General features: G+C 40.1%; 1 protein-coding gene across 7 annotated transcripts in view; it reads right to left on the reverse strand.

Moving 5' to 3' along the window:
- The window catches only part of NFATC1 (nuclear factor of activated T cells 1), a 284,252-nt gene that overhangs the window by 210,349 nt on the left and 50,012 nt on the right, over positions 1-23,891 (reverse strand). For all 7 annotated transcript variants that reach the window (XM_077492327.1, XM_077492325.1, XM_077492332.1 and 4 more), the window contains exon 3: positions 1,351-1,510. In XM_077492327.1, the coding sequence (XP_077348453.1) occupies positions 1,351-1,510 (160 nt within the window). The remainder of the gene's footprint in view (positions 1-1,350; positions 1,511-23,891) is intronic.

Genomic DNA, 23,891 nt, shown 5'->3' on the forward strand with positions numbered 1-23,891 from the left:
TATTACAATACTGAAATGGTTAGATGTACCCAATGGTACAGCTGTCCAAGTGCCAGGACATTTGTGCTGAAAATGAAAAGGGGCAATCACAACAGCAATCTCTGAGACTCGTTTTCCTGTATCAATAGAAGTAACAGATTATAAGGAACTTTAAAAGTATACCCTGGAACATATACTACTTCTGTGACAAAATACTTTTGTGCATAAAAAAAATAAAAATAAAAAAATATATTTTAAAAAGGGATATATTTAATACCTTACTGTAGTGGATATAACTGCAAGGTTTCAAAGAACAAGACTGCTTTGTTTGAAAGTTGAATCTGTCTTTTGCACTTAAAATGTACAATGATTTGCCCAGCGGTTAGCTAAGTATTTTTTTAAGTCTTTTTTAATTTGAATGGACAAAATACAGACACTTGTAGCGCTAAAGCTTTTGTTTTTCTTGCATCACTTCCAGTTTCACACTTGCAGGAAGAAAAAAAAGAGAGGACCTACATTGCTGGTCAAGATAAATATAACCCCTCTGGCAGGAGGGGGCAATTATCAGTGAGCTAATAAAACCATGTTTATATGCCACTGCCAAAAAGTGCTACACTTTGGTTCATTCCATGGTGAACATGATGCCATCATATGACATTTCTAAGCCCTTATACACACGGTCGGAGAATCCGTCGGAATGTGTCCTATCGGACTGTTTTGTCGGATAATCCGACTGTGTGTGGTATGCATCGGACTGTTTCCGTCTGAACATCCGTCGGACCAAATTTTCCAACTTGCTGGAAATATTTTCCGACAAACTGGTCCGATCGGACATACTCCGATCATGTGTAGAGAATTCCGATCGGACAAAGTGCCACGCATGCTCAGATCAAATTCCTAGACCAAAGCTATTGGCTACTTGCCTGAACATAGTCCCGTCGTAACGAAATTACGTCATCACGCTCCGAACGATCAGATTTTCCGACAACTTCGTCCGACCGTGTGTATTCAACAGTTTCGGACAAGATCCGTCGGACAAAATCCGATTTGGTTGTCGGAATCTCCGACCGTGTGTACAAGGGCTAAGACATTTTTTCTCAAAAGGACAAGTTTTGTATTCAGTGTATCATTACTCCTCTGCATTCTAAGAAGCTAATGTCATAAATGAGTGTTTTTTAATATTTTGTGCGTGTAATTTATGACTGCTTATGAAAACAAAGTAGGGTATTGTAAAGTATCTGATTCAATTCACAGCAAGTTAATTTGTGACATCTCTGGGAAAGTACATTTCATCGCTCTACTTTGCCCATCATCATAAAAAGTGTTTTGAACCATAGCCAAGGTATACAGGGTGTCCTATCACATGCATACCTGCACAATGGGATGGCCTCCCGTAGATGCTTTCACCGCCCCGCGGCTTCCTTCCGTCTCATAATGAGCTCTGTGATGAGATTTGGGCTGCATTTCAATTCGCAGTTCATAAGGTCCTGACTGGGATGGCAGATGCCAATCAAGGGCCGGCAGAGAGGGGCTGTAATGGAAAAGAACAGCTATTTAACAGTGATTAAATATTAACACAAAATGTATTATCCCACACCACAGGAATTTGGCACTATTACTTAAGAGACCATGATTAGCAGGCCATCTTTCACTATCTTACATTTTAAATTTCATCAATAGGTCTAATGCCACGACATAAGTAATTTAAAAGGCCATGAAGCAGCCAAAACCTCTTTCCACTTCATGAAGATGAAGAGCCGCACAGCCACTGATGCTACACTGGCTATTAGGCTGCTTAACTCAATGGAAATTCTGCGTGCATTGTTTCCCTTTCCACAATCTAACTGCTTTTACTCGTCCTCAAAGTGAACATATTAATATAAAAGCAACCAAACCATGGATAAATGTTACACACAGGGGAGCCTAATTTGTCCTATTGTAAATTTTACATTTTTATTTCCCTGAATAATGCAAACACATTTGGTAGCGCTGTGTCTTTAGCAATGCGGTTTAGCTATAGTCAGAAAATGGTGTAACAATGGATATTTGTAGTACGTAAAAATTTCCGGGGGCATATTTATGCAGTGGTTAAAGCGATTTTCAGCAAACGTTCACTGCAGGTGAATCAGTTAATACAATTTAAAACACATGCACCGGGAATATGCAAACTTCAGTGAATGTTTGGTAAATGTCATATTCATTACTTATTTTATAAATATATCCTTTGTTGTCCCTGCCTTGTATATTTTTATAATAAAAAGCACACAACTTGAGGCAAATCTCATTCAACCTGTATAGGTATAGGATTAGATGACTTAGATCTTTTTGTTTAATCCTTTTTACAGTATCCTTCAGGTCATCCATGTATATATTTCTCTTACATAATAAAAGATAATCACCTGACCCAGTTAGGCAGTACTTTAAAATAATTACAATTATGTATTTTTAAAGCTAGTACAAGTGACTGCATCTTTTTCTATGCTTGCTTCATGTAAACCCCCTGCACAGCAAGACTCACAGTGAGAGGAAGTGGCAGCAAGGTGAGCAAAAATGTGTACAGTTCTATCAATCTTAGTGTTACTAAACCCAGGACCCTGCATTCACTATATCTGGTCTCCCATAGTACACAGGACATGAAAATGCAATTATTAAACGGCTAAACTGCTTTTTAATAAACTGCTAGATACTTTTTTTTCATTAGCAGTATATAGCAGTCTTGTGACTTCTAGGAGTGTCTGGTTAAAGCTTGTAGGAGGACTTTTCATTCTACTCTGACTGTCCTATGAGGCTGCAGGACCCCTGACCCTCTGTCTGGACAGTGCTGATTGGCCCTGTGCTGCTCACATGAACTCTCCCAAGAAAAAAATAAAACTAAATCTCTAGTAATACACACCAAACAGCATGTGCAGCATGTCCCCTGGCCTCTATAATATCCGGAGATATATGGGAGCCAGTGGAAGAAGGAGGTGATCAGAGGAGACAGGATCTAACAGCTTTTTTTACACAATGCATAGGATTAACCCCTTAGGTTCCACAGTGCGTATAACAAGCATGCTTTTTTCTGCATATACACAGATTTTATTGTTGTGGGTTTAGTAACACTAAATATGGGAGCTTGCTGGGATAAGAAGAGCATATAATGATAACTTTCCATGAGTATTGATGCTTCTAAATTTTTTGTGAACAGAATTAAAAATCTTTCACAGCCAAAGCTTTTCACATTTTTGTATTTCTTTGTATTTGCGTATCCATTAACCTGGAGTTTTGCTGTAATTATTAGGATACAGCTATGGAGTCATGCCCCAATGTGTGGTGAATATGCTTACGTTTACAACTGTGAGAGTCTACAGTACAGATATTACAGATAGTAATAATGGTAAATGGTGTTTGCAAAGCTTAAAATGTTTGTCTGGCCAAAATCAAAAAGCAACTAAAAAGGAATTGAGTAGATCTTTGCAACACTGCAAATGGATTTTAGCAAGAACACTACAAATACCAAAAAATACCTGTTCATTCTACCAGAAGTCCAGTGATCTTCTAACTTCCTGTAGTGAGCTGACAACTCTGCCTCTACTGCATGGAAATTCTAAACAATGTTGTCAGCCCTGTCAAACGATAGCTTTTCTTGTCGTATTTATTATCGTCAATAAAGTGAATGCATATAACCATAATTCTACCCAAAAATCAACCTTCCTTGATGCTTTCACTACTCTTGGCTTGCTCACAAGGAAGGAGACTTCCCCTATCCTTGTGAGCAAGCCAGAGGTGGTGAAACGCACCAAGAAGGTTGGTTTTCGGGTTGAGACACTGGTGTATGTGTTCTCCTGAGAATGAATAAATACAGCAAGAGGAGCTACGTGTGGATTGCAGATGATACATTTTTTTCATACCGTTGATGGAGAGTGGAGGCAGACTAAAGTAGCTAGCGCTAATGTGTAACAGGAGCAAGTCTTAAGTGGAGCTATGGATTTGGGTATGTTAATGTTCTTAGCCCTGCTCTTGCCAGTTGGACTCCAGAACACTGCCGTCTCACCTCAGCTACATAACATAAGGGGAGGTATTCTGTAGTTCAGCAGGGCAGAGCTTAAGCAGGGCTGATAATTAGCAGATATTGTTCTGTATTTGCTATTGGGAGATTGTGCATGTATTGTAAAAACTTACTGAATATGTCTCTTCACTCTTCCCACTTTGCTGTCCACTTTGAAAAGCACCAATTGGTTCATTTCCTCTACCCGCTTGCTAAGCTGGCTTTCATTTAAAAATATAGGCATTAAAAACATTGGTACAGTCATTTTTTAAAATTTATTCCAACAAATATTTTTTAGCCATAATAAAATATATAAAATATAAACAATACATTTTAGAGTGGTGTTTCACAGTCTGTCTTTGTAATTTAGTAATACCAGACATACACGGTCTAATCATTTCACAATATGCAGTATTTGAATCATGCACTGGGAAACCATTAATCATCAATCTCTAGAATTACATACAAAGAAAGATGATGCAATTGTCAAAAATCTAGAAGATTCAATTAACAAACACCAAGATGTTTGTTACATAAAGAATAAAAAAAAAACACAACAAACACCAAGATAAGGGCCCTAATTTTTTTTAAAAAAAACATAGTTTTTTTTCAGTACAATGCATTTAAAAATTACAGAATTACAGTCAAACTGCTGAAATGATTGATTCTTATCACGATGTAAAAGCTTTGTGAATTGAGCCTAAGGTTTCTTAAAGGGTTTGTAAACCCTAACAACAAACTTTTAAAAATTTCCCTTTTGGCTCGTAAAATAGACACATTAAAAGCATTTTGATTCCCACTTTCTGCGTGGATTACAGACTGGTCCCCTATGTTATGGAGAAAAGGATAGGAGAGGTCTACAGCAGTCCTAACATACTTCATGTCGTAAGTTGACAAAGCTGCTTCCTTATAGATCCAGTACAGTGAGTGAAAGTTGTTGCCAGGTAAAATGTCCAAATATAGGAGGCCTTTCACACGGGTGGACTAATCAGGTCTGCCTGTCAGTTTTTCAGATAGACCCGATTGGACTCTTCAGTCTCCTCTATGGAGCGGCAGGTGTCAGTGTCACCCACTGACATCCGATCCTGTCCGCTAAAAACAGATGGGTGGGGCTCCCCATCTGTCTGGTGGATTGGATGAGATGGCAGGTGTGTAAATGGACAGGCGGTCTGTTTACATCTGACCGCCAAATAAGCAGAGTGGGCTGGGTCTGTGTCTACTCTGCATAAGTGGACACAGACCAGCCATCCGCCTGCTCAGTGGGGATCAGTGGACAGATTCCCTGCTGAGCAGGTGGATGCAATGGAGCCTGCCCTGTGTGAAAGAGCCTAAAACTAATGAAGCTATTGCATCTGAGGCCTGGTAAGCTACAACAGATTACATATTTTTTCTTGGATTTAGATGTGTTAAACTTCAATGACAGGCTGGTGAAAATTATTGGCTTTGAAGGTCTATTCCATAAAAGAATTATATATTGTAACAATATATGATTGTTGCAAATCATTTTACTTCCTGGCTTTTTGCAATTCTACAAGAATACAGAAGGAAGAGCCCCGCCAGAATTTCTAGATTGGTCCAACTGCAACAACCATTGAAAGTGTCATGATTCCAAGATAGGTTCTCCAAAAATAGTTTTGAATCCCAGCTGTTAAAGAGTTATGCCTTTGTTGTGGGTTTGTGGTTAGCTAGCGACACAGCCAAAACACGCCAGGAGGACCGCCAAGAAGATATAGCTGTCAAGTGATTAAATCTGCTAGTGTCTTTGCCTACCCAAAGCTGAATTACAAATTTGGGGTAGACACAATCTTTGATGCTTACATAAACCCTTAATTTACATAAATTGTGAGAATGGGAATGGTTATGGGATATATCTTCCTTTTTTTGTGTGGGGTAATCAAAAGCCAGTTACCCTACTTGATCATTATCAGTAATTCATGGGTAGATAAGGACCAGTACGAGGTTACTCACATCATTAGTCAGCCAAAACAGTTAAGTTGCTACACTTTAATAATAATATTCTGTTCATTACCACATCCATAGTGCTTGGTTCAGTTCTATCAAGGGACACTCTGGGGCACATCTACTAAAACCGAAGAATGCAAAATCTGGTGAAACAGAAACTAATCAGCGTCAAAGTTTTATTGTCAGAGCTTAATTGAACAAGCTGAAGTTAGAAGCCGATTGGCTACCACAGCTGCTGCGGATTCTGAATGCTCTAGTTTTAGAAAACCTCCCCCTCTGTGTTGACCTTGTAAATTCTCCCTATGTTTTTGTGGGCTTTAACCCAAAACCCAAACATTTACTGGTAGGTTAACCTGAACCCACCCAAAGTGGTCCAATATGTTTTAACAGTGGTAAACACAATAACGATTCTAAACACCTTTTGAGGCCAGGGGCTGGTATGAATGGTGTTCTGCGCCCTTTAAAAAATTGGCGAATTAGGCAGTGCCATAAAAATATCGGCAATAAATTATAATAGGATATAATGCATCTTTTCAGATTAATGTTGTATTATAATACAACAGGCATATTATGCTCAAAAGTGTGCAAGGTTCCTTTCCAAACACCGGAAAATATAGTTTTATGGGATTTTTTTAGGGAAGCAATTCACTGACAATGTTCCCACTCTGATACTTTTTTTAGACTTACAGATTTTTCCCAAAGGGTAAATAATATTCGGCCACAGCAAGAATTCCAAGATATTCTGAATGCTGGTTTTTATTTACATCTGATTTAAAGCCACTCAGGTTTCCCTCCTTGCAACCTCTTATTAACAGCAAGGGCCTATTATCTGCATCTGTTTCAGAACAGAAGGCTTCCCTATACATATTGTTTTTATACCCAGGGATAACCCTTTTTAGACCTTAAAAACATAAGAAATGTTTAAAAAAAAGAGCCAAAATGCACAGGTAAGATAATTTACCTTTTTCAAGTAAATGGAATGAAAGACGTAAGGGGGGTCTAATTATAACCATTTTAACACAAAATGTAAACACCATTCAGCCAGTGTTTGTACACTTTTTAAATGAAATCAAGTTATAAAAATGGGTAAATCTTGGGTGAAGGAAGTGTGAGTATTGGGTGAAAACATTCATAGATTGAACCCAAAGCATATATGTCTTGGCAAAAAAAAAATCAGTACTCCTCTTTAATATATGCACATTTCTCAAAATTTTTGAAATGCTGCAAGGAAATAAAAACACTAATTGATCCTCTCAGAAGTTCTGTGAGGGCATAACTTCCTGTGCACGCTGCTTTTGTTGCACATAAATCTTAAGCAGTGTTATCAGTAGTGGTGTATTTAGGTGCTGCCCTAGGCCTGATTAAACTTGTGCACCCCATAATTTAAATATGACCCACCCCTTCCTGTCAGGGCCACAACCCTTGCTGTTTAAGACCCGCCATTACATTTTCAAGTGGGGACACTAGTTTTGAGGGCATGGGGGGGGGGCAATGGATTCCCTTAATTTGCATAGATTTTCTCTCACTTCCTGTTTGGCTATGGGGCGGGAAGGGATGGTAAAAAAAAATAAACTAATAGGGGCTATAACCCTCCCTTATTCTAACCAAAATAAAAAAAAAAAAAAAAGTGTTGCCTATAGTTCTACTTTAAGCACAAATTTCAGAAAATTTTATGGAGAGGCCTAAGATATAACTATGTCAATGGTGCAGCAGAAAACATAGCACAGTGAGGAAGGTTTGTAATCCAGGATGATAGGATAGTCAAAATTAGAAGTCCCCCCCCACAGTTGCGGAATGCTGGCCGCCTGCATACTGGAAGCAGTGCAGCCGCTTTATAGGGGCGCTAGACTAATTTTCCTCTCAGCCTAGTCCACCCCATAAGACTGGCGCTACACTAACAGTGAAGTGCAAGCTGGTGGGGACCCTTTCCATGCTGCCACCCTGCAAAGGGCTGCCCTAGGCCTGGACCTTGTTGGCCTAGGTCAGGATACAGCGTTGGTTATCAGTCCTGCTCAGTTCACCTATGTGGACTACAGAATGTCTCCTAGGGTGAGAACACTGCTCCTCCATGGATACAGCACAGTGATTGAACATTGTCACGCTAGGACAAGAAGTGTGGTTACTGGAAGGATCAACAATGAAACGTAAATGAAAGTGGTGTGTCCACGTGACCATCAAATAAAGTATCAAAAACCGGTATCCAAAGTTTATTTTTAATAAAAGGAAATTATAGTAAACATATTGTTGGATATATTACAGTGTGCGTTATTTGGTGTAAGTTCAAACATTTTAAATGCTATTCCTATAAAGCAACATACAGGCATACCCCCTTTTAAGTACACAATGGGGTTTATTTACTAAAGCTGGAAAGTTAACAATCAGGCTCACTGCTGAATAGAAACCAAAGTGCCTCACCCCTCAGCTTGTTCAATTAAGCTTTGGTAATAAAACCTGGAAGCTCATTGGTTTCTATGTAGAAGTGAGCCTGATTTTGCACTTTCCAGCTTTAGTAAATAAACCCCATTGTGTACTTAAAAGTGGGGTATGCCTGTAATTACACACTGAAAAATGACTAAAACGCAAATAAATAATGACCTTGATTTACTGAAGAATGTTCATATTCTTTGAAGATGCACTTTTATTAATCAATCCTGTGAATTGCAAATTTTTGATATAGTTTTTTAGTTATTCATTTCATCTTCACATGACTGAATAACTGAAGGAAACCTTCACACTTTTTTGCATTGATATTCTCTTTTAGTAAATTGGCCTTAATGGAGGCTGAATCCAATACCACAGAGTTATAATGTAGGGAGTGTTTTGATGCAACATTACCATGCTAATAATTGTGTATATTATAAACCAATATTAAACAGTAAGCAATAACACATTAAAGAGCAGCAGGAGGAAGTTAGTTTGCAGCCCTTTTTTAAAGCAAAATGGAAAAAAGTCACTCCATTACGTAGTCACTGACCCCAGTGACGATTCCCATTTAAAAAAATAAAAAAATTGCTACAAACATTTATGTTGATGGACTCTCACTGTGGAAGGAAGTTTAGCTAAAATGTGTGATTAACAAAATAATCTACATTTCTGTTTGGTGCCAGCTTTCAATGGCCCAGAGCAAAAGTCACAAGAGGTCAGATGGAAACATTTTGAATGGGAGCAGGAAACAGATTGAGACCAGAACAGTGGAAAGCCGTGCGATCAGAATCTGTATTAAGATCATTCCACTGAAGCTCATCACTGTTAACATTTTCCTAGAAAACAAAAATGTAAAAGATCTGAAGCATCCTGCCCTGCCAAGCCAGATCTGATCTACAGGTTGAAGTAGAACTGCGCACCGTGCAACAGAACTTTAAAGGGAAAGTCCCTTTTACATTCTGTACTTCCTTAGAATGGCTGTTACTCTAATATTAGTTTTATTGTAGGTCACAGTATAAAAATAAAACAGAGCTGCACTTAAGGCAATGGAGGCATCTGGAGCAGTTGTCAGTACAGCGGATCCTCTCAAACTCTTCAGTTTTTTATTTGTTCAGCCCTCTGGGATGAATAAAAAAAATAAAAAAACTGCTAGTGTGTACCAGGCTTAAAAGAGAATTATGGAATTTAACTTATTTTTTTTTTTAATCATACTTACCTAGGTGGATGCAGCATCAGACCTATGCTGAGTCTGTCCCCCACTGGCTCTAAGGCTGAGAACAAAGCGATCAAACACTGCCGATCGCTTGGTTCTCAGAGCACCATCAGCAGAGAGCTGGTCACTGTCAATCACCAGCTCTCTGCTGCCCCCGCTCACTGGAGCACTGGGCTATGGACTGGATACCATATAGTTGTGATCTTTCCCGAGCCTGCACCGGCTCAGTGCTGTCAGCCGACAGTGATCTTTAGCCCGCTATCTGCTGAAAACGGGTCACAGGAGTGCAAAACGATCTGGAGAAGTACAGTCAAACAAGCTTCTCCTTCTACTGACTGAAAGTCAGCTAGTTCAGGATGAATGGCTCTGTCTGAAAAACAGCATTCGATCAATGCATGCAGCCACCGGCTGCAGCGCTGATCTGTGTATTCTGAAGAAATGGGGTGAGTCATTGCATGCCCCCCCCCCCCCCGGTTAGAATACAATAGCAGAGTGGGAGAGTTCCCTGCATACCCTTTGTGTGTGGATGCAGGAATCTGCTTTTTGAATGAAAAAAACTGAACATGTATACCCTGCTTAAGGCTGGCCATAGCTGGACCATTTGTTTCCATTCAGCCGAACAGATTCCTCCATCCCATTTACATAATCAAGGTGGAGAGACTGAGACACTGTAATCTGGCAGAGGAGACTCTCCACTACCAGAATGCATGGATCAGCAGCTGCAGCCCACTGGTTACAGTTGCTGATCAAGAAAAATTTTCCAGCAAGCCTGTTCAACAGAAGTTAATTGTTAGATCGACTTCTGTTGAGTAGGCATGGCCGCACATGGATCAAAATTAAGCCAAGCCCTGTTGAACCAGACAAATTGTATTCCATGTGTGGTCAGCTTTAGGCTAGCCATACCGAGGCTGAACAAAACCAAAAATCAATCAATTCCCCTATATGCGCAAAATAGCACAGATGGAGGAATCTTTCCTGCAAGTTATTGAATTCAGCTTCTACAGCTGCCTGAATACCTGAACACGGACTGCATTTGACAGGATGCAGTCACTGTTTAGCCAGCAATTTTCCACCGAGCTCCCTTGATTTTTCAATCAACCTTTTCTGAACCAGGTGGCACTGATCGAGCCACCCATAGTTTGAATTTTGGCCAATTCAGCAGGAATCGGCCAAAATTTTAGCTACTTATGGTCAACTTAAGGAGAAAAAAGAATCATAAAATGTAATATTGCTCAGATTTACAATATAAAAGCATTCATGCCTAGACATCGTCATTAATGATGTAGCCAACTTTAGCCCTTACAGTACAGGGCAGCAGTCTTCCTTAAAGCGGTTCTTCACCCTAAAGGGGAAGTTCCGCTAGTATTATCCCTCCCCCCCTCCGGTGCCACAATCGGCACCTTTCGGGGGGGAGGGGGGTGCAGTTACCTGGATAATCCAGGTAACTGCACCCACTTCCGGCCAGACCGCCGCATGGCTCCGCCCACCGCCGCATGGCTCCGCCTCCCCCCGTTGTGTTCTGGGAAACACACAGTTCCCAGAGACACAGCGGAGAACCAGCGCAGCGCGACTCGCGCATGCGCAGTAGGGAACCGGGCAGTGAAGCCCTCTTGCTTCACTTCCCGATTCCCTGACAGAGGATGGCGGCGGTGGCTGCAGCGAGACGAGCGATCGCTCGTCATCTGCCGCCGACATCGCTGGAACCTGGGACAGGTAAGTGTGATATTATTAAAAGTCAGCAGCTGCAATATTAGTAGCTGCTGGCTTTTAATATTTTTTTTTTTTGTGCAGCTCCTCTTTAATAAAGCAGCACAAAATATGTACAAGAACCTTCAACGGCCAGGAACATTTCACCCTTCATAAAATGAGAGCAGTCAGAACAATATGAATTACTTCACCTTAAATAAGCATGGCAGACTTTATATTTCTGCGGAGCAAAATTAGTGAAAGATGAATGTTTATAGATGGCCTTGCATTTAAGAAGTCAAATGAAAAGCAGCTTAGTCTGGTTAGAGATGTGGACACCTGTGTTGTAAACACAGAATTCCAAAGCATAAAAGGAATTTCATTTCCTCTGGGTTTTATTACAGACTTGTAGACTAAGTAGCCACCTGTTTTTTAAGGTTAATAGAAACCCAGTTCAATGGACTCCTTCTATAGATCCCTATGTCAGATATTAGAAATGATAGATCCACTAGCTATAGATATTTGTTAACAAAGGGTATATTTGAACAATTCTACAAAGCCATTCTGTGACTCCAAACCTGCTTCTCAGCAATAAACCCAATACCTACTACAAGTTCATTTTTAATACATGAAAGCTTAAACAAACAAGTTTAATTTCGATAATGTATGCAAATTAATAGCAGGTCTTCTGCCACTTTGTGCATTTATAATAGCGGAAGTTTTGTTGACATACAGACCCCATAACAGTTATTTATGGATCAGTGAATTCTACTTAACCTCTGGAAACCCAGGGGTTAAAGTAATTAGAATAATGTAATTTGTCCCTTTTTGTCATTACGTGAAGAACGAAAGAAGTGCAAGCGCTGTGTAAACCCTGATTCACCAGGGGGCCAAGAGATGATAGGCAACTACTCATAAGTGAGTTGGTGAGCTGTAAGTGGTGATTTCCTGACCTTCAGCAGCAAGACTGAGAAGCGAGAGTATATGTTTATGTGACTCTTAGAATGACTTTCCTGTCTTATTCTTTTAACACTTCTTTTGTGAAGGCTTGACATCCATGTTAATGAGTGTGTTGTATGACTTCCAGATCACATACTCATTTAGAAATGACATTTTTGTTTCGGGCCTGTGAGCCTTCAGTCAGTGGTAAGGGCTGCCTTTTTTCTATATTAATGTACACCTGAGACCTAACCATACTTAAGGCAGACTCTATGTCTCTACGTCTGTAGAAAATGGTACGATAATTTCAGGCACCAGCAAACACAGAACATTTCTGTACAGACTATTTCAGTCTGATACAAATGCAAAATTTTACTGTAAGCACTCAAGGTCTCCTAGTAACACCTATCCTTATACTGTAGTTTATCCTAGATGTAAACATTAATCCCATCACAATCCCAAACCGTAAACCCCCCAACACTCATGCTAACTAAAGATTTATATACAGTACTTAAATATTTTCAGGCCCTTCTGGTCTGATCACAGGATCTCCCCTGTGTCACGCAACAACGGTTGCTGGGGAGAGAAGAGAGCGCTCCAACAGCAACTAGTAAAGCCTGAAGTGAGGACGTCACTCATTAGCTTCAATAGCCCATGGTTCCTTTCCTCTGATGCAGTGTTGGCTGACAGAGGGGTGCTGGACTGGACTAGAGCAGCCTGAAAATAGGTAAGTATATACATATTTTTATACAGTTAAAGTCTGGTACACAGCACTAAACTTTTTTTTTCATTCAACCCAGCGGGTTGAACAAAACAAGACTGACAGCTCCGGTTGGAGCCACTGTACTAACAATCCAATGTTAGTACAGCGATCTCCCCTGCTGAGCTATCGTGTTCTGACAGGGAGACGTGCCCCCGCCAGAACACTCCGGTCAATGCTATTAGTCATTGGCTGAGCATGCTGATCGGGAGTTGGACCAGCTGCCATACACACGGGGCGAATGTTGGCCAGTTTCTATTGAACCAACCGATGTTGCCCATCATTTGGCCCATGTGTACTAGGCTTTAGTTAGCATAGGGGTTGGGAGGGGGATGGGGCAGTTTTAAGGCTAGTTAGGTGTGAACTGGAATTCTACTTCACTACAGTGAACCAGTCATGATAGAAACATGAAGGCTGCATTTACGGGCCCCTACTTCTGAAAATTCTACCGTAGTAATTCGACTTTAATACTCACCCTCTTACTTCAAGATTTCTGGTCACCCCTAGAACTTTTGACTTTATCCTGGGTCTTTGAGTAGTCAACAGAACAGCCAGAAAGCTGGAATTGCGCTAGGTTTCACATTTAAACCCCATGTCATGGCTATATCCCCCTGACAGCTGATCACTTCACATTCCCCCATAAAGTCCCCCCATCCCACTAGATGGTAAGTGAAGCAGAAAGAGCTACTTCATTTTTGAAAACTACCAGAAGTGCCTATATATTAAAATGGAAATTTAAACTAATCCTTACATTTTATTACTACACTTAACCTACCCCTAACACTCAATTATATAAAAAGTTTAAATTACCCCCCATCCACTAACTTAAATATAAATGAACTCTCATCAACCCAAAAAACAATATGATATAAGTACTTTCCGCATTCATATGGAAATAGCCCCACATGTACTAATGCCAACAAGCGCTTACATTTTTGCATCGATTCTAATTTTGATGCTAAATGGTGGTTAAATATAGTGTCTGTAAGGAAAGTTGGAGCTTAGAAAGGAATTTTTTTTTTTAGGAAGCCAAATGCTAAATGTAAAAGGAGCAGACTAGGATGTGAAACATACCATTAATTGATGGTTCCTTGAAGATGGTAACAAACCAAAGGAAATGTATTGGTGAAGGGACAGACAAATTGTTTTTAAATATTTGGGATAAATGGCTCAATCAAAAACATTATCTGAAAATTATAGCTTCCTTACTAGAACTAGAAATTACAGTTTGGCTATCAAAAAATGTAATTCATGATAGCTTTGCTTCTTCTGTAAATCAATTTTAACAGTGTCTACGCTTTCTCAACAACACTACAAGCCAATTTTAAATCACCAGATTAAGCATATTATATAACAGTTATTCACCTCTCATTCAGGTTGAAAACATATGTTTAAGCTTTTAAAAATGTTAACCCATGTATTCTTTTCTGTACCTTAAAAAAAAAAAGAAAAAGTTAATTTTAAATACTAGGGGGTTGAGTTACTAAATCTAGAGAGTGCAAAATATGCAGATGTGCATGGCAGCCAATCAGCTTCTAACTTCAGCTTGTTCAATTAAGCTTATAATAAAAATCTGGAAGCTGATTGGTTTCTATATACATCTGCACCAGATGTTGTACCCTCCAGTTTTAGTAAATCAACCCCCATATGTCCTACATGCTGTAATAAAAATGTACAATGGATCATCATGTTCTCATGAACCAGCCCACATGAATAAAATGCATCTTGCCTATAAAATGTGTGAATTAATCAACAGCTATATTAAGGGCCAGGGTAAATCTTAACTGATGAAAACAATAAGAGAATCTGAGAGTGAATTCTCATTTTTCAAGTGGCACCGAAGGACCTGTTAAGTTTTTTTATTAACGTCTTATTTGGCATACAAAAAATGACTCTATAAGGTCTTCTGTGTTCCCGATATAGAGTGTGATTCCAGATGTTCATGGAGCAATGGTCATTACCAAGCCCGTGTTCCTCATAAGTGTGAGGACTACAGCTGTGGCATGTCAGGTCAGAAATAAACATTCAAGAAGCATTTACAGTTGTTGAGTTGTTAGTGACGTAATCCTATTTATTACTTCACTTTCATTGAGTACAAGTCTCTGAGTGTAAGTTAGAAATTTGTCTGTATATTTCAGTTTCCGCATCAGCCATCAGAAGATAAAGGTCCAGCACGTAAGAAACACACAATATTAACCCTTTCGTTGACAGCCTTTAATTATAGAAATCCAGTAACTTACATAAAGATATTGTTTAATAGCTACAATATTAAAGCACACCTCCAAGACCCCCCTCCAAACTCAAAAAAAAAAAAATTCACGCAACCCCTCATTTGATCTGGACATGTGATATCCCAAGGAAATTAACCTAATGCACTGGCAGCAGGCACCACCTGCCAGTATTGACAGCAAATTATAAAAAGGCTCCAATACAACCTGAGAAAAGACAAACATATATGCAAATATTGACTATTTAGAATGTGAAGAACTGCCATCTCACAATGCAATGCAGCACCTCTAAACAGTTCACTTACATTGCATTGTGGTATATTATGGGGGCATACTCTTGCATTAACCTTTCCAAAAAAACTGAAATTCCAACCATGACACTACCTGCCTGGAGTTTGCATGCTCTCCCTGTGCTTGCATGGGTTTCCTCCAGGTATTCTGGTTTCCTCCCATGCTCCAAAGACATGCCGGTAAGTTAATTGGCTCCTATCTAAATTGGCCCTAGTACTGTATGTGTATTAATGTGAGTTGAGGACCTTAGATTATAAGCTCCTTGAGGGCAAGGACTGATGTGAATGTGCAAATATATTTGTAAAGCTCTGCGTAAATTGTCAGCACTATACAAGTACCTGAAATAAATAAAAACAATAACTACATACAAGTCTGAGGGGTCTCTGTTAAAGCTTCAGGCTCATAGATATATGCCGTCAACATCTGCTGTCATCAGGTGGTAACTGCAATTATCCAATAGGCTCCGCGTGAATGAGCTCACTTGGCCCCGTGAAAATCCCAGCTTTGTTTAGCATCTTTTCAATGTTAGTTGGCACTTGTAATCAATAGAATCTCAATAAATTCTGATTTTAGTTCCAACTTTTATTAAATAAAATCTTCCAATGGCATAATATATAATATAGCTGGCACCCCCAAGTTCTGCCCATAACCTCTGTTAGCTTCTACAGTACCCTGGGAGGTTCAAATCCTGAAAGCTCTAATAAATAAATAAATACCAATTTTAACTAAGGAATCAGCATCCCCCCCACCATTATAGTGATTTCTTTCCACACTGACCAATTATGAAATGTAGGACACAGGGGCCGGACCAAGGGCAGCTTCCTTTTTGTCAACGAGTCCTGTTAAATATTCAGTTTCTAACAGCTAGATATGTGTATTCAACCCAAATATCTGCATCGTGTGTACTATACCTCATATAAGTGATCTTTACCCATTGGTAGATCCCATGTGCCCCAAAGTGTAGTATAGATTTAGGTACCTTTACTCGTGTATTCTGGACTAGGCCTAAAATACAAGATTTTTGGACAGGTGGCATCTTACTCTGCCAGCTGATCCTGTAATTTTCTCCTTGGCATTACTGACAATATTGGAACCTCCAGCTATCTTTTATACTGCCTTCTACGTGAGGAGGGAGATTATGTTACAATGGTAATCTCAATCTTCTTCTTCTTTGTTTGGGTGGAAGAATTTGATTAATGAGGTGCTACCCTTGGAAAAATGACCTATGCAAAAATTTGGTAAAATTCAGGCCAGTTGGTGTTGACTATATGACATGTTGATCCATGCTCTCCTACTACTGCAAGCCTCTTATTGAGGGATGTTGCTCTAATTGATTTTCCACAACTAAAAATGTAATTATTTCTTTATTTTACACATTTCTACATACAAAATATCCCCTTCCTTCTCACCCTGCAAGTATCCTTTAAAAGTCTTCTCCTTTTCGTATTTGACCACTGCTATAGATGCCTTTTTTGACTTTGGTCTACTACCCATCACTTTGATATTGTACATGCCTTTGGGAAAAGTGTGAGTGCTTTCTTTCTGTACCTTGTATTTACATTGTAACTGGAGGTGATTATTTCTCATTTCTTATTGATCATTTCAGTACATGCTGTACAGTATGGTACACTGCTGTCACTGTCTGTACCTATTTCTCTAAAATGCAATAAAGTTTTCTGGAAAAAATATTCAATTTCAATTCAAGATGGTTAATTACATCAATAAAACACTGTACAGGGAGCTTTCAGAGCCCGAAGTGTGAACTTTAGTAGCATCAACTTTAAAATAGACTTAGGCTTTGCCCATGCAGAGCAAATAAATACATATAACTGAGCACCCTCTGCTTATATTCCCCTTCCCCCACTGGAGAGCTCTTTTTCCCACAGCGTAATGCTGGGTGACTGACTGCCCAGTCACAAGCCTGGAGCACTGCCACATGGGGTTGGGAGAGAGCACTTAACCCTGTGTAAGCTCTAACTAATACAATTTTGTTAGTACACAGAGTTTTTTCATTTTGCTCTTTCAAGGGAACAGGATTGCAAGGGAGAGAAGGTAAGTATATGCAAGTAATTAAACTCTCACATACACCCAGTGAAGTGACTAGGTGATTTACAGAGATCAAACAAATCCTCCTACATACGTTTATCTGCAGTCCTCTCTTTTCTAGAGCCCTAGAATTTTTACAGCTTTTTGTTTCAGAATTTTTTACACCTTGTGTGAGCCACTGGGCATAGGAGCTGATTGGAGGGAATGGACACAAACCATTTCACACAGGAACAGAGCTAAGGCTGTAAATCACAGGCTATGTGCTGGAGCTCCCAGTTTTTTTTCTCCTGGTATCAAGAAAATTAGACTTAACTCATGCAGATAGAAGTGGAACAAGTCAGTAGACAGAAATAACACTTGGTGCTTTGAATTGAGATAAGCACACACTATAGAGGGATATTTTTTTCATATATTTCCTGGAACCTTTGAAATGTAAGTTTCCTGTAGAATCAGCTGGTCTCCTGAGCCCTTGCACTGATATCTAGTTTTAGAGTGGCTCCTTTCCTTTGCAGGGTTCTATTCAGCTAACCTTGGATGTGCACTTCTAGCCAGGAGCTGTGTGCTACTACATATGTGTATGAGTCCCCACAAACACACAGGTAGGAAGACTAGGACAGAAAGCCACTCAAATGTTCCCTGCCTTCTCTTAGACTGAGAACTGAGTGATCAAAGACCGCTGATCACTCAGTTCTTGGTCTACATTGAGCAGTGAGCCAGTGACTGTCAGTGGAGGGGGTGGGATCAGACATCTGCCAGTCAGACATCTGGGTGGATCCTGACAATAAATTTAGGATTCCTCCAGTCTGAACCAGCTGAGTGACGTCAGCCGACAGAGGACTTAAGCCCGCTGTCAGCGGAATCTGGGTCACATGAGTGCAGTACTAAGTGCACTCCAGTGACTCGCAGGAGAAGTAGGACCAAAAGAGCTTTGGCTCTATTTCTCCTTTAAGCCTGGCTGGCATCATTTGTTTTGTTCAGTAATGCCAAATCGAATCATAGCCAAATCAAGATTTATATTATATAAAAAATTTTAAGCATGCAAATATTGATGGCAATGTATGATTACTGAGCTAGTAACAATGCTATTTCAGTTCTTCCTCAACAGATTGAATATACTAAACCTTTGATGCCCAAGCTGCAGCCCTTTGCACTTATTGTTTGGACCTCATGGCCCCTGCACATAGTAGCCCATATTTTTTATGCTCACCCAGGCCAGTGAGGGAGAAATATTTTCTTTAGACTGGTTTCTAGTAGTTGCATAGTTTATTGCTTTTGCACGATCTGATTTTTTTCTGCACTGTCCATTTCTTTTCTCATTTCATGTTAATAATTATGGATCTTGCAAGTGAAAATATCAAATGTTGCACAATTTTTTTTAAGATTAGTTTTTTTCGTTCGTCCCAGCAGGCGGAAAAAAAAAGAAAAAAAAAACCGCTGTACTAACTTTGATATGTGATGTTAATACAGTGATCTCCCTGCTGAGCTATTGTGTTCTACTGTGTATTGTGCTCCCCGCGTCAGAACACACTGGTCGGATGATGATCAGCTGCTGGTTTTCCAGCATGCCTGTTCAACAGAAGTCAGACTTTAGGCCGGTTTCTGTTGGACAGACTTTTGTACTAGGTGAATGCTTGCTGGTTTCTGTTGAACAGGCCAATACTGGCTGATATTCAGGCCATGTGTTCCAGCCTGTGGAAGATCTCCTGAAGCATGTCTGAAGTCTCTGACCAGCTCTTATAGCACACCCATAATCTTTCTGCAGATTCTGATACCTTTCATAGCATTAAATTTACTGGATATTATGTGCCACCCTTTGGGGGTGTCAGAGGCCGCACTTGAGCCCCCTCAATTTTAAGTAAGTTGACCAACACTTCTAGACATAAACCGACTCATAATTGTGCGCAAGGACTAATATATTATTACTAATATAAATTGTAGATCTTGCACAAAATGCAGCAACTTTGTTAATTCCTGTGAGCTGCACTGAAGGTTATCTTCCTTCCTAGCTATCTTCTGCAATGCCTTGCATCACACCCCCCCCCCCCCCCCATAAAGAATTAAGCCTGGTACACATGGGCCGAAAGTCTGGTGGCATCGGCCGGTTCAAAAGACTATCATTTGGCCCCTGTGTACTGCAGTCGGTCCAACAGAAGCCAGCTATGAACCGGAATTGCTGGTTGAATTCAGAGCTCTCTAGAACCTAAGAAATAACAGCATATCCAGGCTGAAGCATCAAATAATTGTAGTGATAGAGGATCTTTTTTTTTCCACTATATAAACTATTTCCTCCTAATGGTTGGATTAGCCAAGCATTTACAAGCATTGGATTTATGACATACACACTCTGGGCAGCCTACAGTAAACAAGACTTACCAATGCGAGGAGAACAACTTAGAGGTTCTATTAAAAGTTCAACAATCATCAGATGTCTGGAAATGTCCTAGTCATATGACATTTTGGAATATATACATTTACTGGAACATTATTGTGGAACTTCTATTGGCTGAGCTTAATTGATCAAAAGAAAAAATAAGGAATAATATGTTGGGTCAAAGTTACAGTGCAATACAATGCAGTGGGGTTCTGCTTGCATGAGCTTATTTGTGAGGTTTTCAAATGCTTTGTGAATGTTTTGTACTTACTAATTGTAGTTTTAAGATTTTTACAATTAAATTGTGATGTGAATAATATTGCATAATAGATAATTTAAATATATTTTGGTAATAAAGTATAACCAAAGGGAAAACTTTTTTTGTGGATGGAGTAGTAAGGGGATACAATGACTCTCTAACTGTCCTAATCACCAAATTAGTTGAGAATGAGAGTGGATAAAAAATTAAGGTAGCAGCCCCATAGACCCAGAAGGTAAAGTTTATGCCGGACCATCAAGTCACCCTTAAGTGCCCCTGGGGCCTACTTCTGCCCCGTCACATGCTTGAGTCTCAGCTGGGCTCAGCACTGGCCATTAAATTGGTTGACTACTTTAGTAGTCCTTGTCTATCATAGCCTGGTCCTTTGGCCTACAATACAGCAACCCTTTAAAGCGGGAGTCCACCGGGACTCCGCGTTTTTTTTTTTTTTTTAAAGCCAGCAGCTACAAATACTGCAGCTGCTGACTTTTAAAATAGTGACACTTACCTGTCCAGCGCGCCCGCGATGTCGGCACCCGAAGCCAATCGCTAGGTCGTCTGTCGGGTCCTGCCGCCGCCATCTTGGGTATGGGAATCAGGAAATGGAGCCTTTCGGCTTCATTTCCCGGTTCCCTACTGCGCATGCGCGAGCCGCACGGCGCAATCCGGACGGTCCCCGCTGCCTCTGGGAACTGTGTGTTTCCCAGCAGGCAGCGGGGCACTTGCGCAAAGGGGCGGGCAGTTGCGGAAAGGGGCGTAATCTACGCCCCTTTCCGCAGACAGCTATCCCGGAAGTGGGTGCAGTTACCTGGATTATCCAGGTAACTGCACCCCCCTCCCCCCTGAAAGGTGCCAATTGTGGCGCCGGAGGGGGGGGGATTCCGATGAGCGGAGGTCCATTTTAGGGTGGACCTCCGCTTTAATCTCCAGTGCTGCTTTGCATGCCATCATTATTCTGTTCGATAGCCCCTCGAACTCTTGAAGATCAAACTCTTTAAGTATCTGAATGTAAATTTTTCCCATCTCTCAAGAGGAATTTTGTCATAATGGCACCTATATTCTGATGTTAATGATACCTTGCTGTCTACGTGATGAATATTTGTCAATTGTTGTATTTTCTTAAAGCGGAGGTCCACCCTAAAGTGGACCTTCCGCTCATTGGAATCCTCCCCCCCTCCGGCGCCACAATTGGCACCTTTCAGGGAGGAGGGGGGTGCAGGTACCTGTACAGTACAGGTATCTGCACCCACTTCCTGGATAGCTCTCTGTGGAAAGGGGCGTAGATTACGCCCCTTTCCGAAAGTCCCCCGCTGCCTCAGATCCCAGAGGCAGCGGGTCCATCCTCATTGTGCAGCGCGACTCGCGCATGCGCAGTAGGGAACCGGGAAATGAAGCCGAAAGGCTCCACTTCCTGATTCCCATACCCAAGATGGCGGCGGCAGCACCCGAGAGACGATCGAGAGATCGGCTTCGGGTGCCGACATCGCGGGCGCGCTGGACAGGTAAGTGTCACTATTTTAAAAGTCAGCAGCTGCAGTATTTGTAGCTGCTGGCTTTTTAAAAAAAAAAAAAAAACGTGCACTCCCGGCAGACTCCCGCTTTAAACCTTTCCAAAAAAAAATATTATGAATGAAAAAAAAAATTGCCATCAGAACAGGAATAGAGAGGAAATCTTGCAACTGGGCAAGTTTTGGCTTTAGATATACTTAAAATTCCCTCATTAAATAGGTTAGAGTTCCCCTTTAAGAAGAAGTATATGTTAATAGAAACATTGTAGGATGAATAGTATCTATACACATAAATAATCTGTGATGGGAATATGAAATATTACTATTTCTCACATGCTAAGTCTTAAGATTCTTGTTTGCATGAGTCACAGAGGCCCAGATGTGGAATACAGCAAGATCAATTAGAGCAATGTAAATAGCTGACACTTTTAGCTTCTGAAAAAAGCATGCAACATTGCAAGAGACACTGCCTAAGAACTACGAATATACAGCAATACAACAAACTTCCGCTTTCCCTTCATGAAAATCACACGGTTTAACCCCCTCACTGCCTAGGGAGCCTGCAAGTCAAAGCTATTCCACTCTACAGTGGAACAAAGTTGAGTCAGTATTTTCCTGCCTCCTCATCTTGATAAAGATTTATGGTGTATGGTGATTTAATCGGAAATATGCAGACAATATCCTCATGGGAAAAGAGGTGGCCTTTGAAGCCAATAAAGCTTCATTTCTAATGGGGGCTTCTTCAGTGGTTCTAGCAAAACAGCATAATAACCTGTCTAACATTTGATACATTATTTTTTTGGAGTCGTGGAATGTGTATTCCTTCTTTCTGACTCAAGAATTCAACATCTTTATCTGTTTCATATGTTCCTCATACATCATGAGTTTCATGATCTGTAGCTCCAGCCTTGATTAAATGATGACTTTCAACACTGTCTAAATGGCAGCCTTTAACATCTGTGACTGAAAAAGATGGACTTTTTGCAAGACTGATTTTACATCTTTTATTCAATTTTTTTTTTTGTTGTGCTTGGTGCAGTTGTTGATGAAAATGCTTGCAAAACTCAAACTGTGCGTTAAAAAAAACTAGAATGCCTAGTACAGACAACGAGGTTATCGGACGAATGACTGCCCGTTTTAACTTGCATGCTAGTGTCCAGGTTACTAAAGTATGAAAATTCTCATAAGGCAGAATAAAAATTCTGAAGTGATGTACTGTGTTTGTATTGTATTTTCGGACAAAAACTGCACTGATTTAACAATCCCAACATCTGGTATCATATGAGAAAATGTTCTTGTTTGTCCCTTCAGATAATTTTGGACAAAAGCTGTGTACTAATGATCAAATTATCATAAAACAGATTCGAAATCTGTATTTTTTGTATGATATTCTGATCGTGTGTACTAGGCATAACAGTACAACATATAAGAAAGAAAGTCACCAGCACTCCAAAGATGCAATTGCCAAAATTTATTGTGAGAAACACGTTTATGTGGCATAGATCAAAATGCTAATGTTTCCAGGCCTCGAGGCAACTCGTTGACCAAAAATATACACGCACTAAATATTTATAACCCATAGTAACTCTTAGCAACCAGAGTCCCTCCAATGACAACATACTCCCGCCAGAATGTTGCATTGATTCTGGCAGGAATATCTTCTTTATGAATTGGTACAGTAAAATTAGTCTTAAAAAAATCCATCTTCCTCAGACACAGATGTTAAAGGCTGCCAATTTAAACAGTTGTTAACAGCAAAGGCAGCACTGTATGTATAAAATGTAATATATACTCCTATATGCAAACGTTAAAGGATTAATGTGTATATTAATATATTTTTACATATTTAATTTTTTTACACTTTTAATAAATTGGAATGTTAGTCAAAAAATTAAGTCCTGATAGATCACTTTGGGCTGGCCCCTTTTGCAGGTGTAGCTATGTAAAACATTAGAAATACATTTCTATGCTGTGTAAAATCCACTAACGTATTGTCTCACCCTGCTCTGCACATGCTCAGTTGATCTCTATTTTTGGCACTGTGCCTAAAATCAGACCCACTAGAGACCGATCAGCTGACAGCTTTAAGATGTATTGTTGCTGAAGGGGAAGAAAGCAACAGGAATGCCACAGACTGTCCAGAGGGAACACAGATAAGGTAGGGAGAACAGAAAAGGACAAACTCTGCTGCCAAAGAA

Source organism: Lithobates pipiens, unplaced genomic scaffold (assembly GCF_037356315.1).
Source record: "Lithobates pipiens isolate NorthernLeopardFrog02 unplaced genomic scaffold, aLitPip1_a1.2 Scaffold_19, whole genome shotgun sequence".
Classification (NCBI taxonomy): domain Eukaryota; kingdom Metazoa; phylum Chordata; class Amphibia; order Anura; family Ranidae; genus Lithobates; species Lithobates pipiens.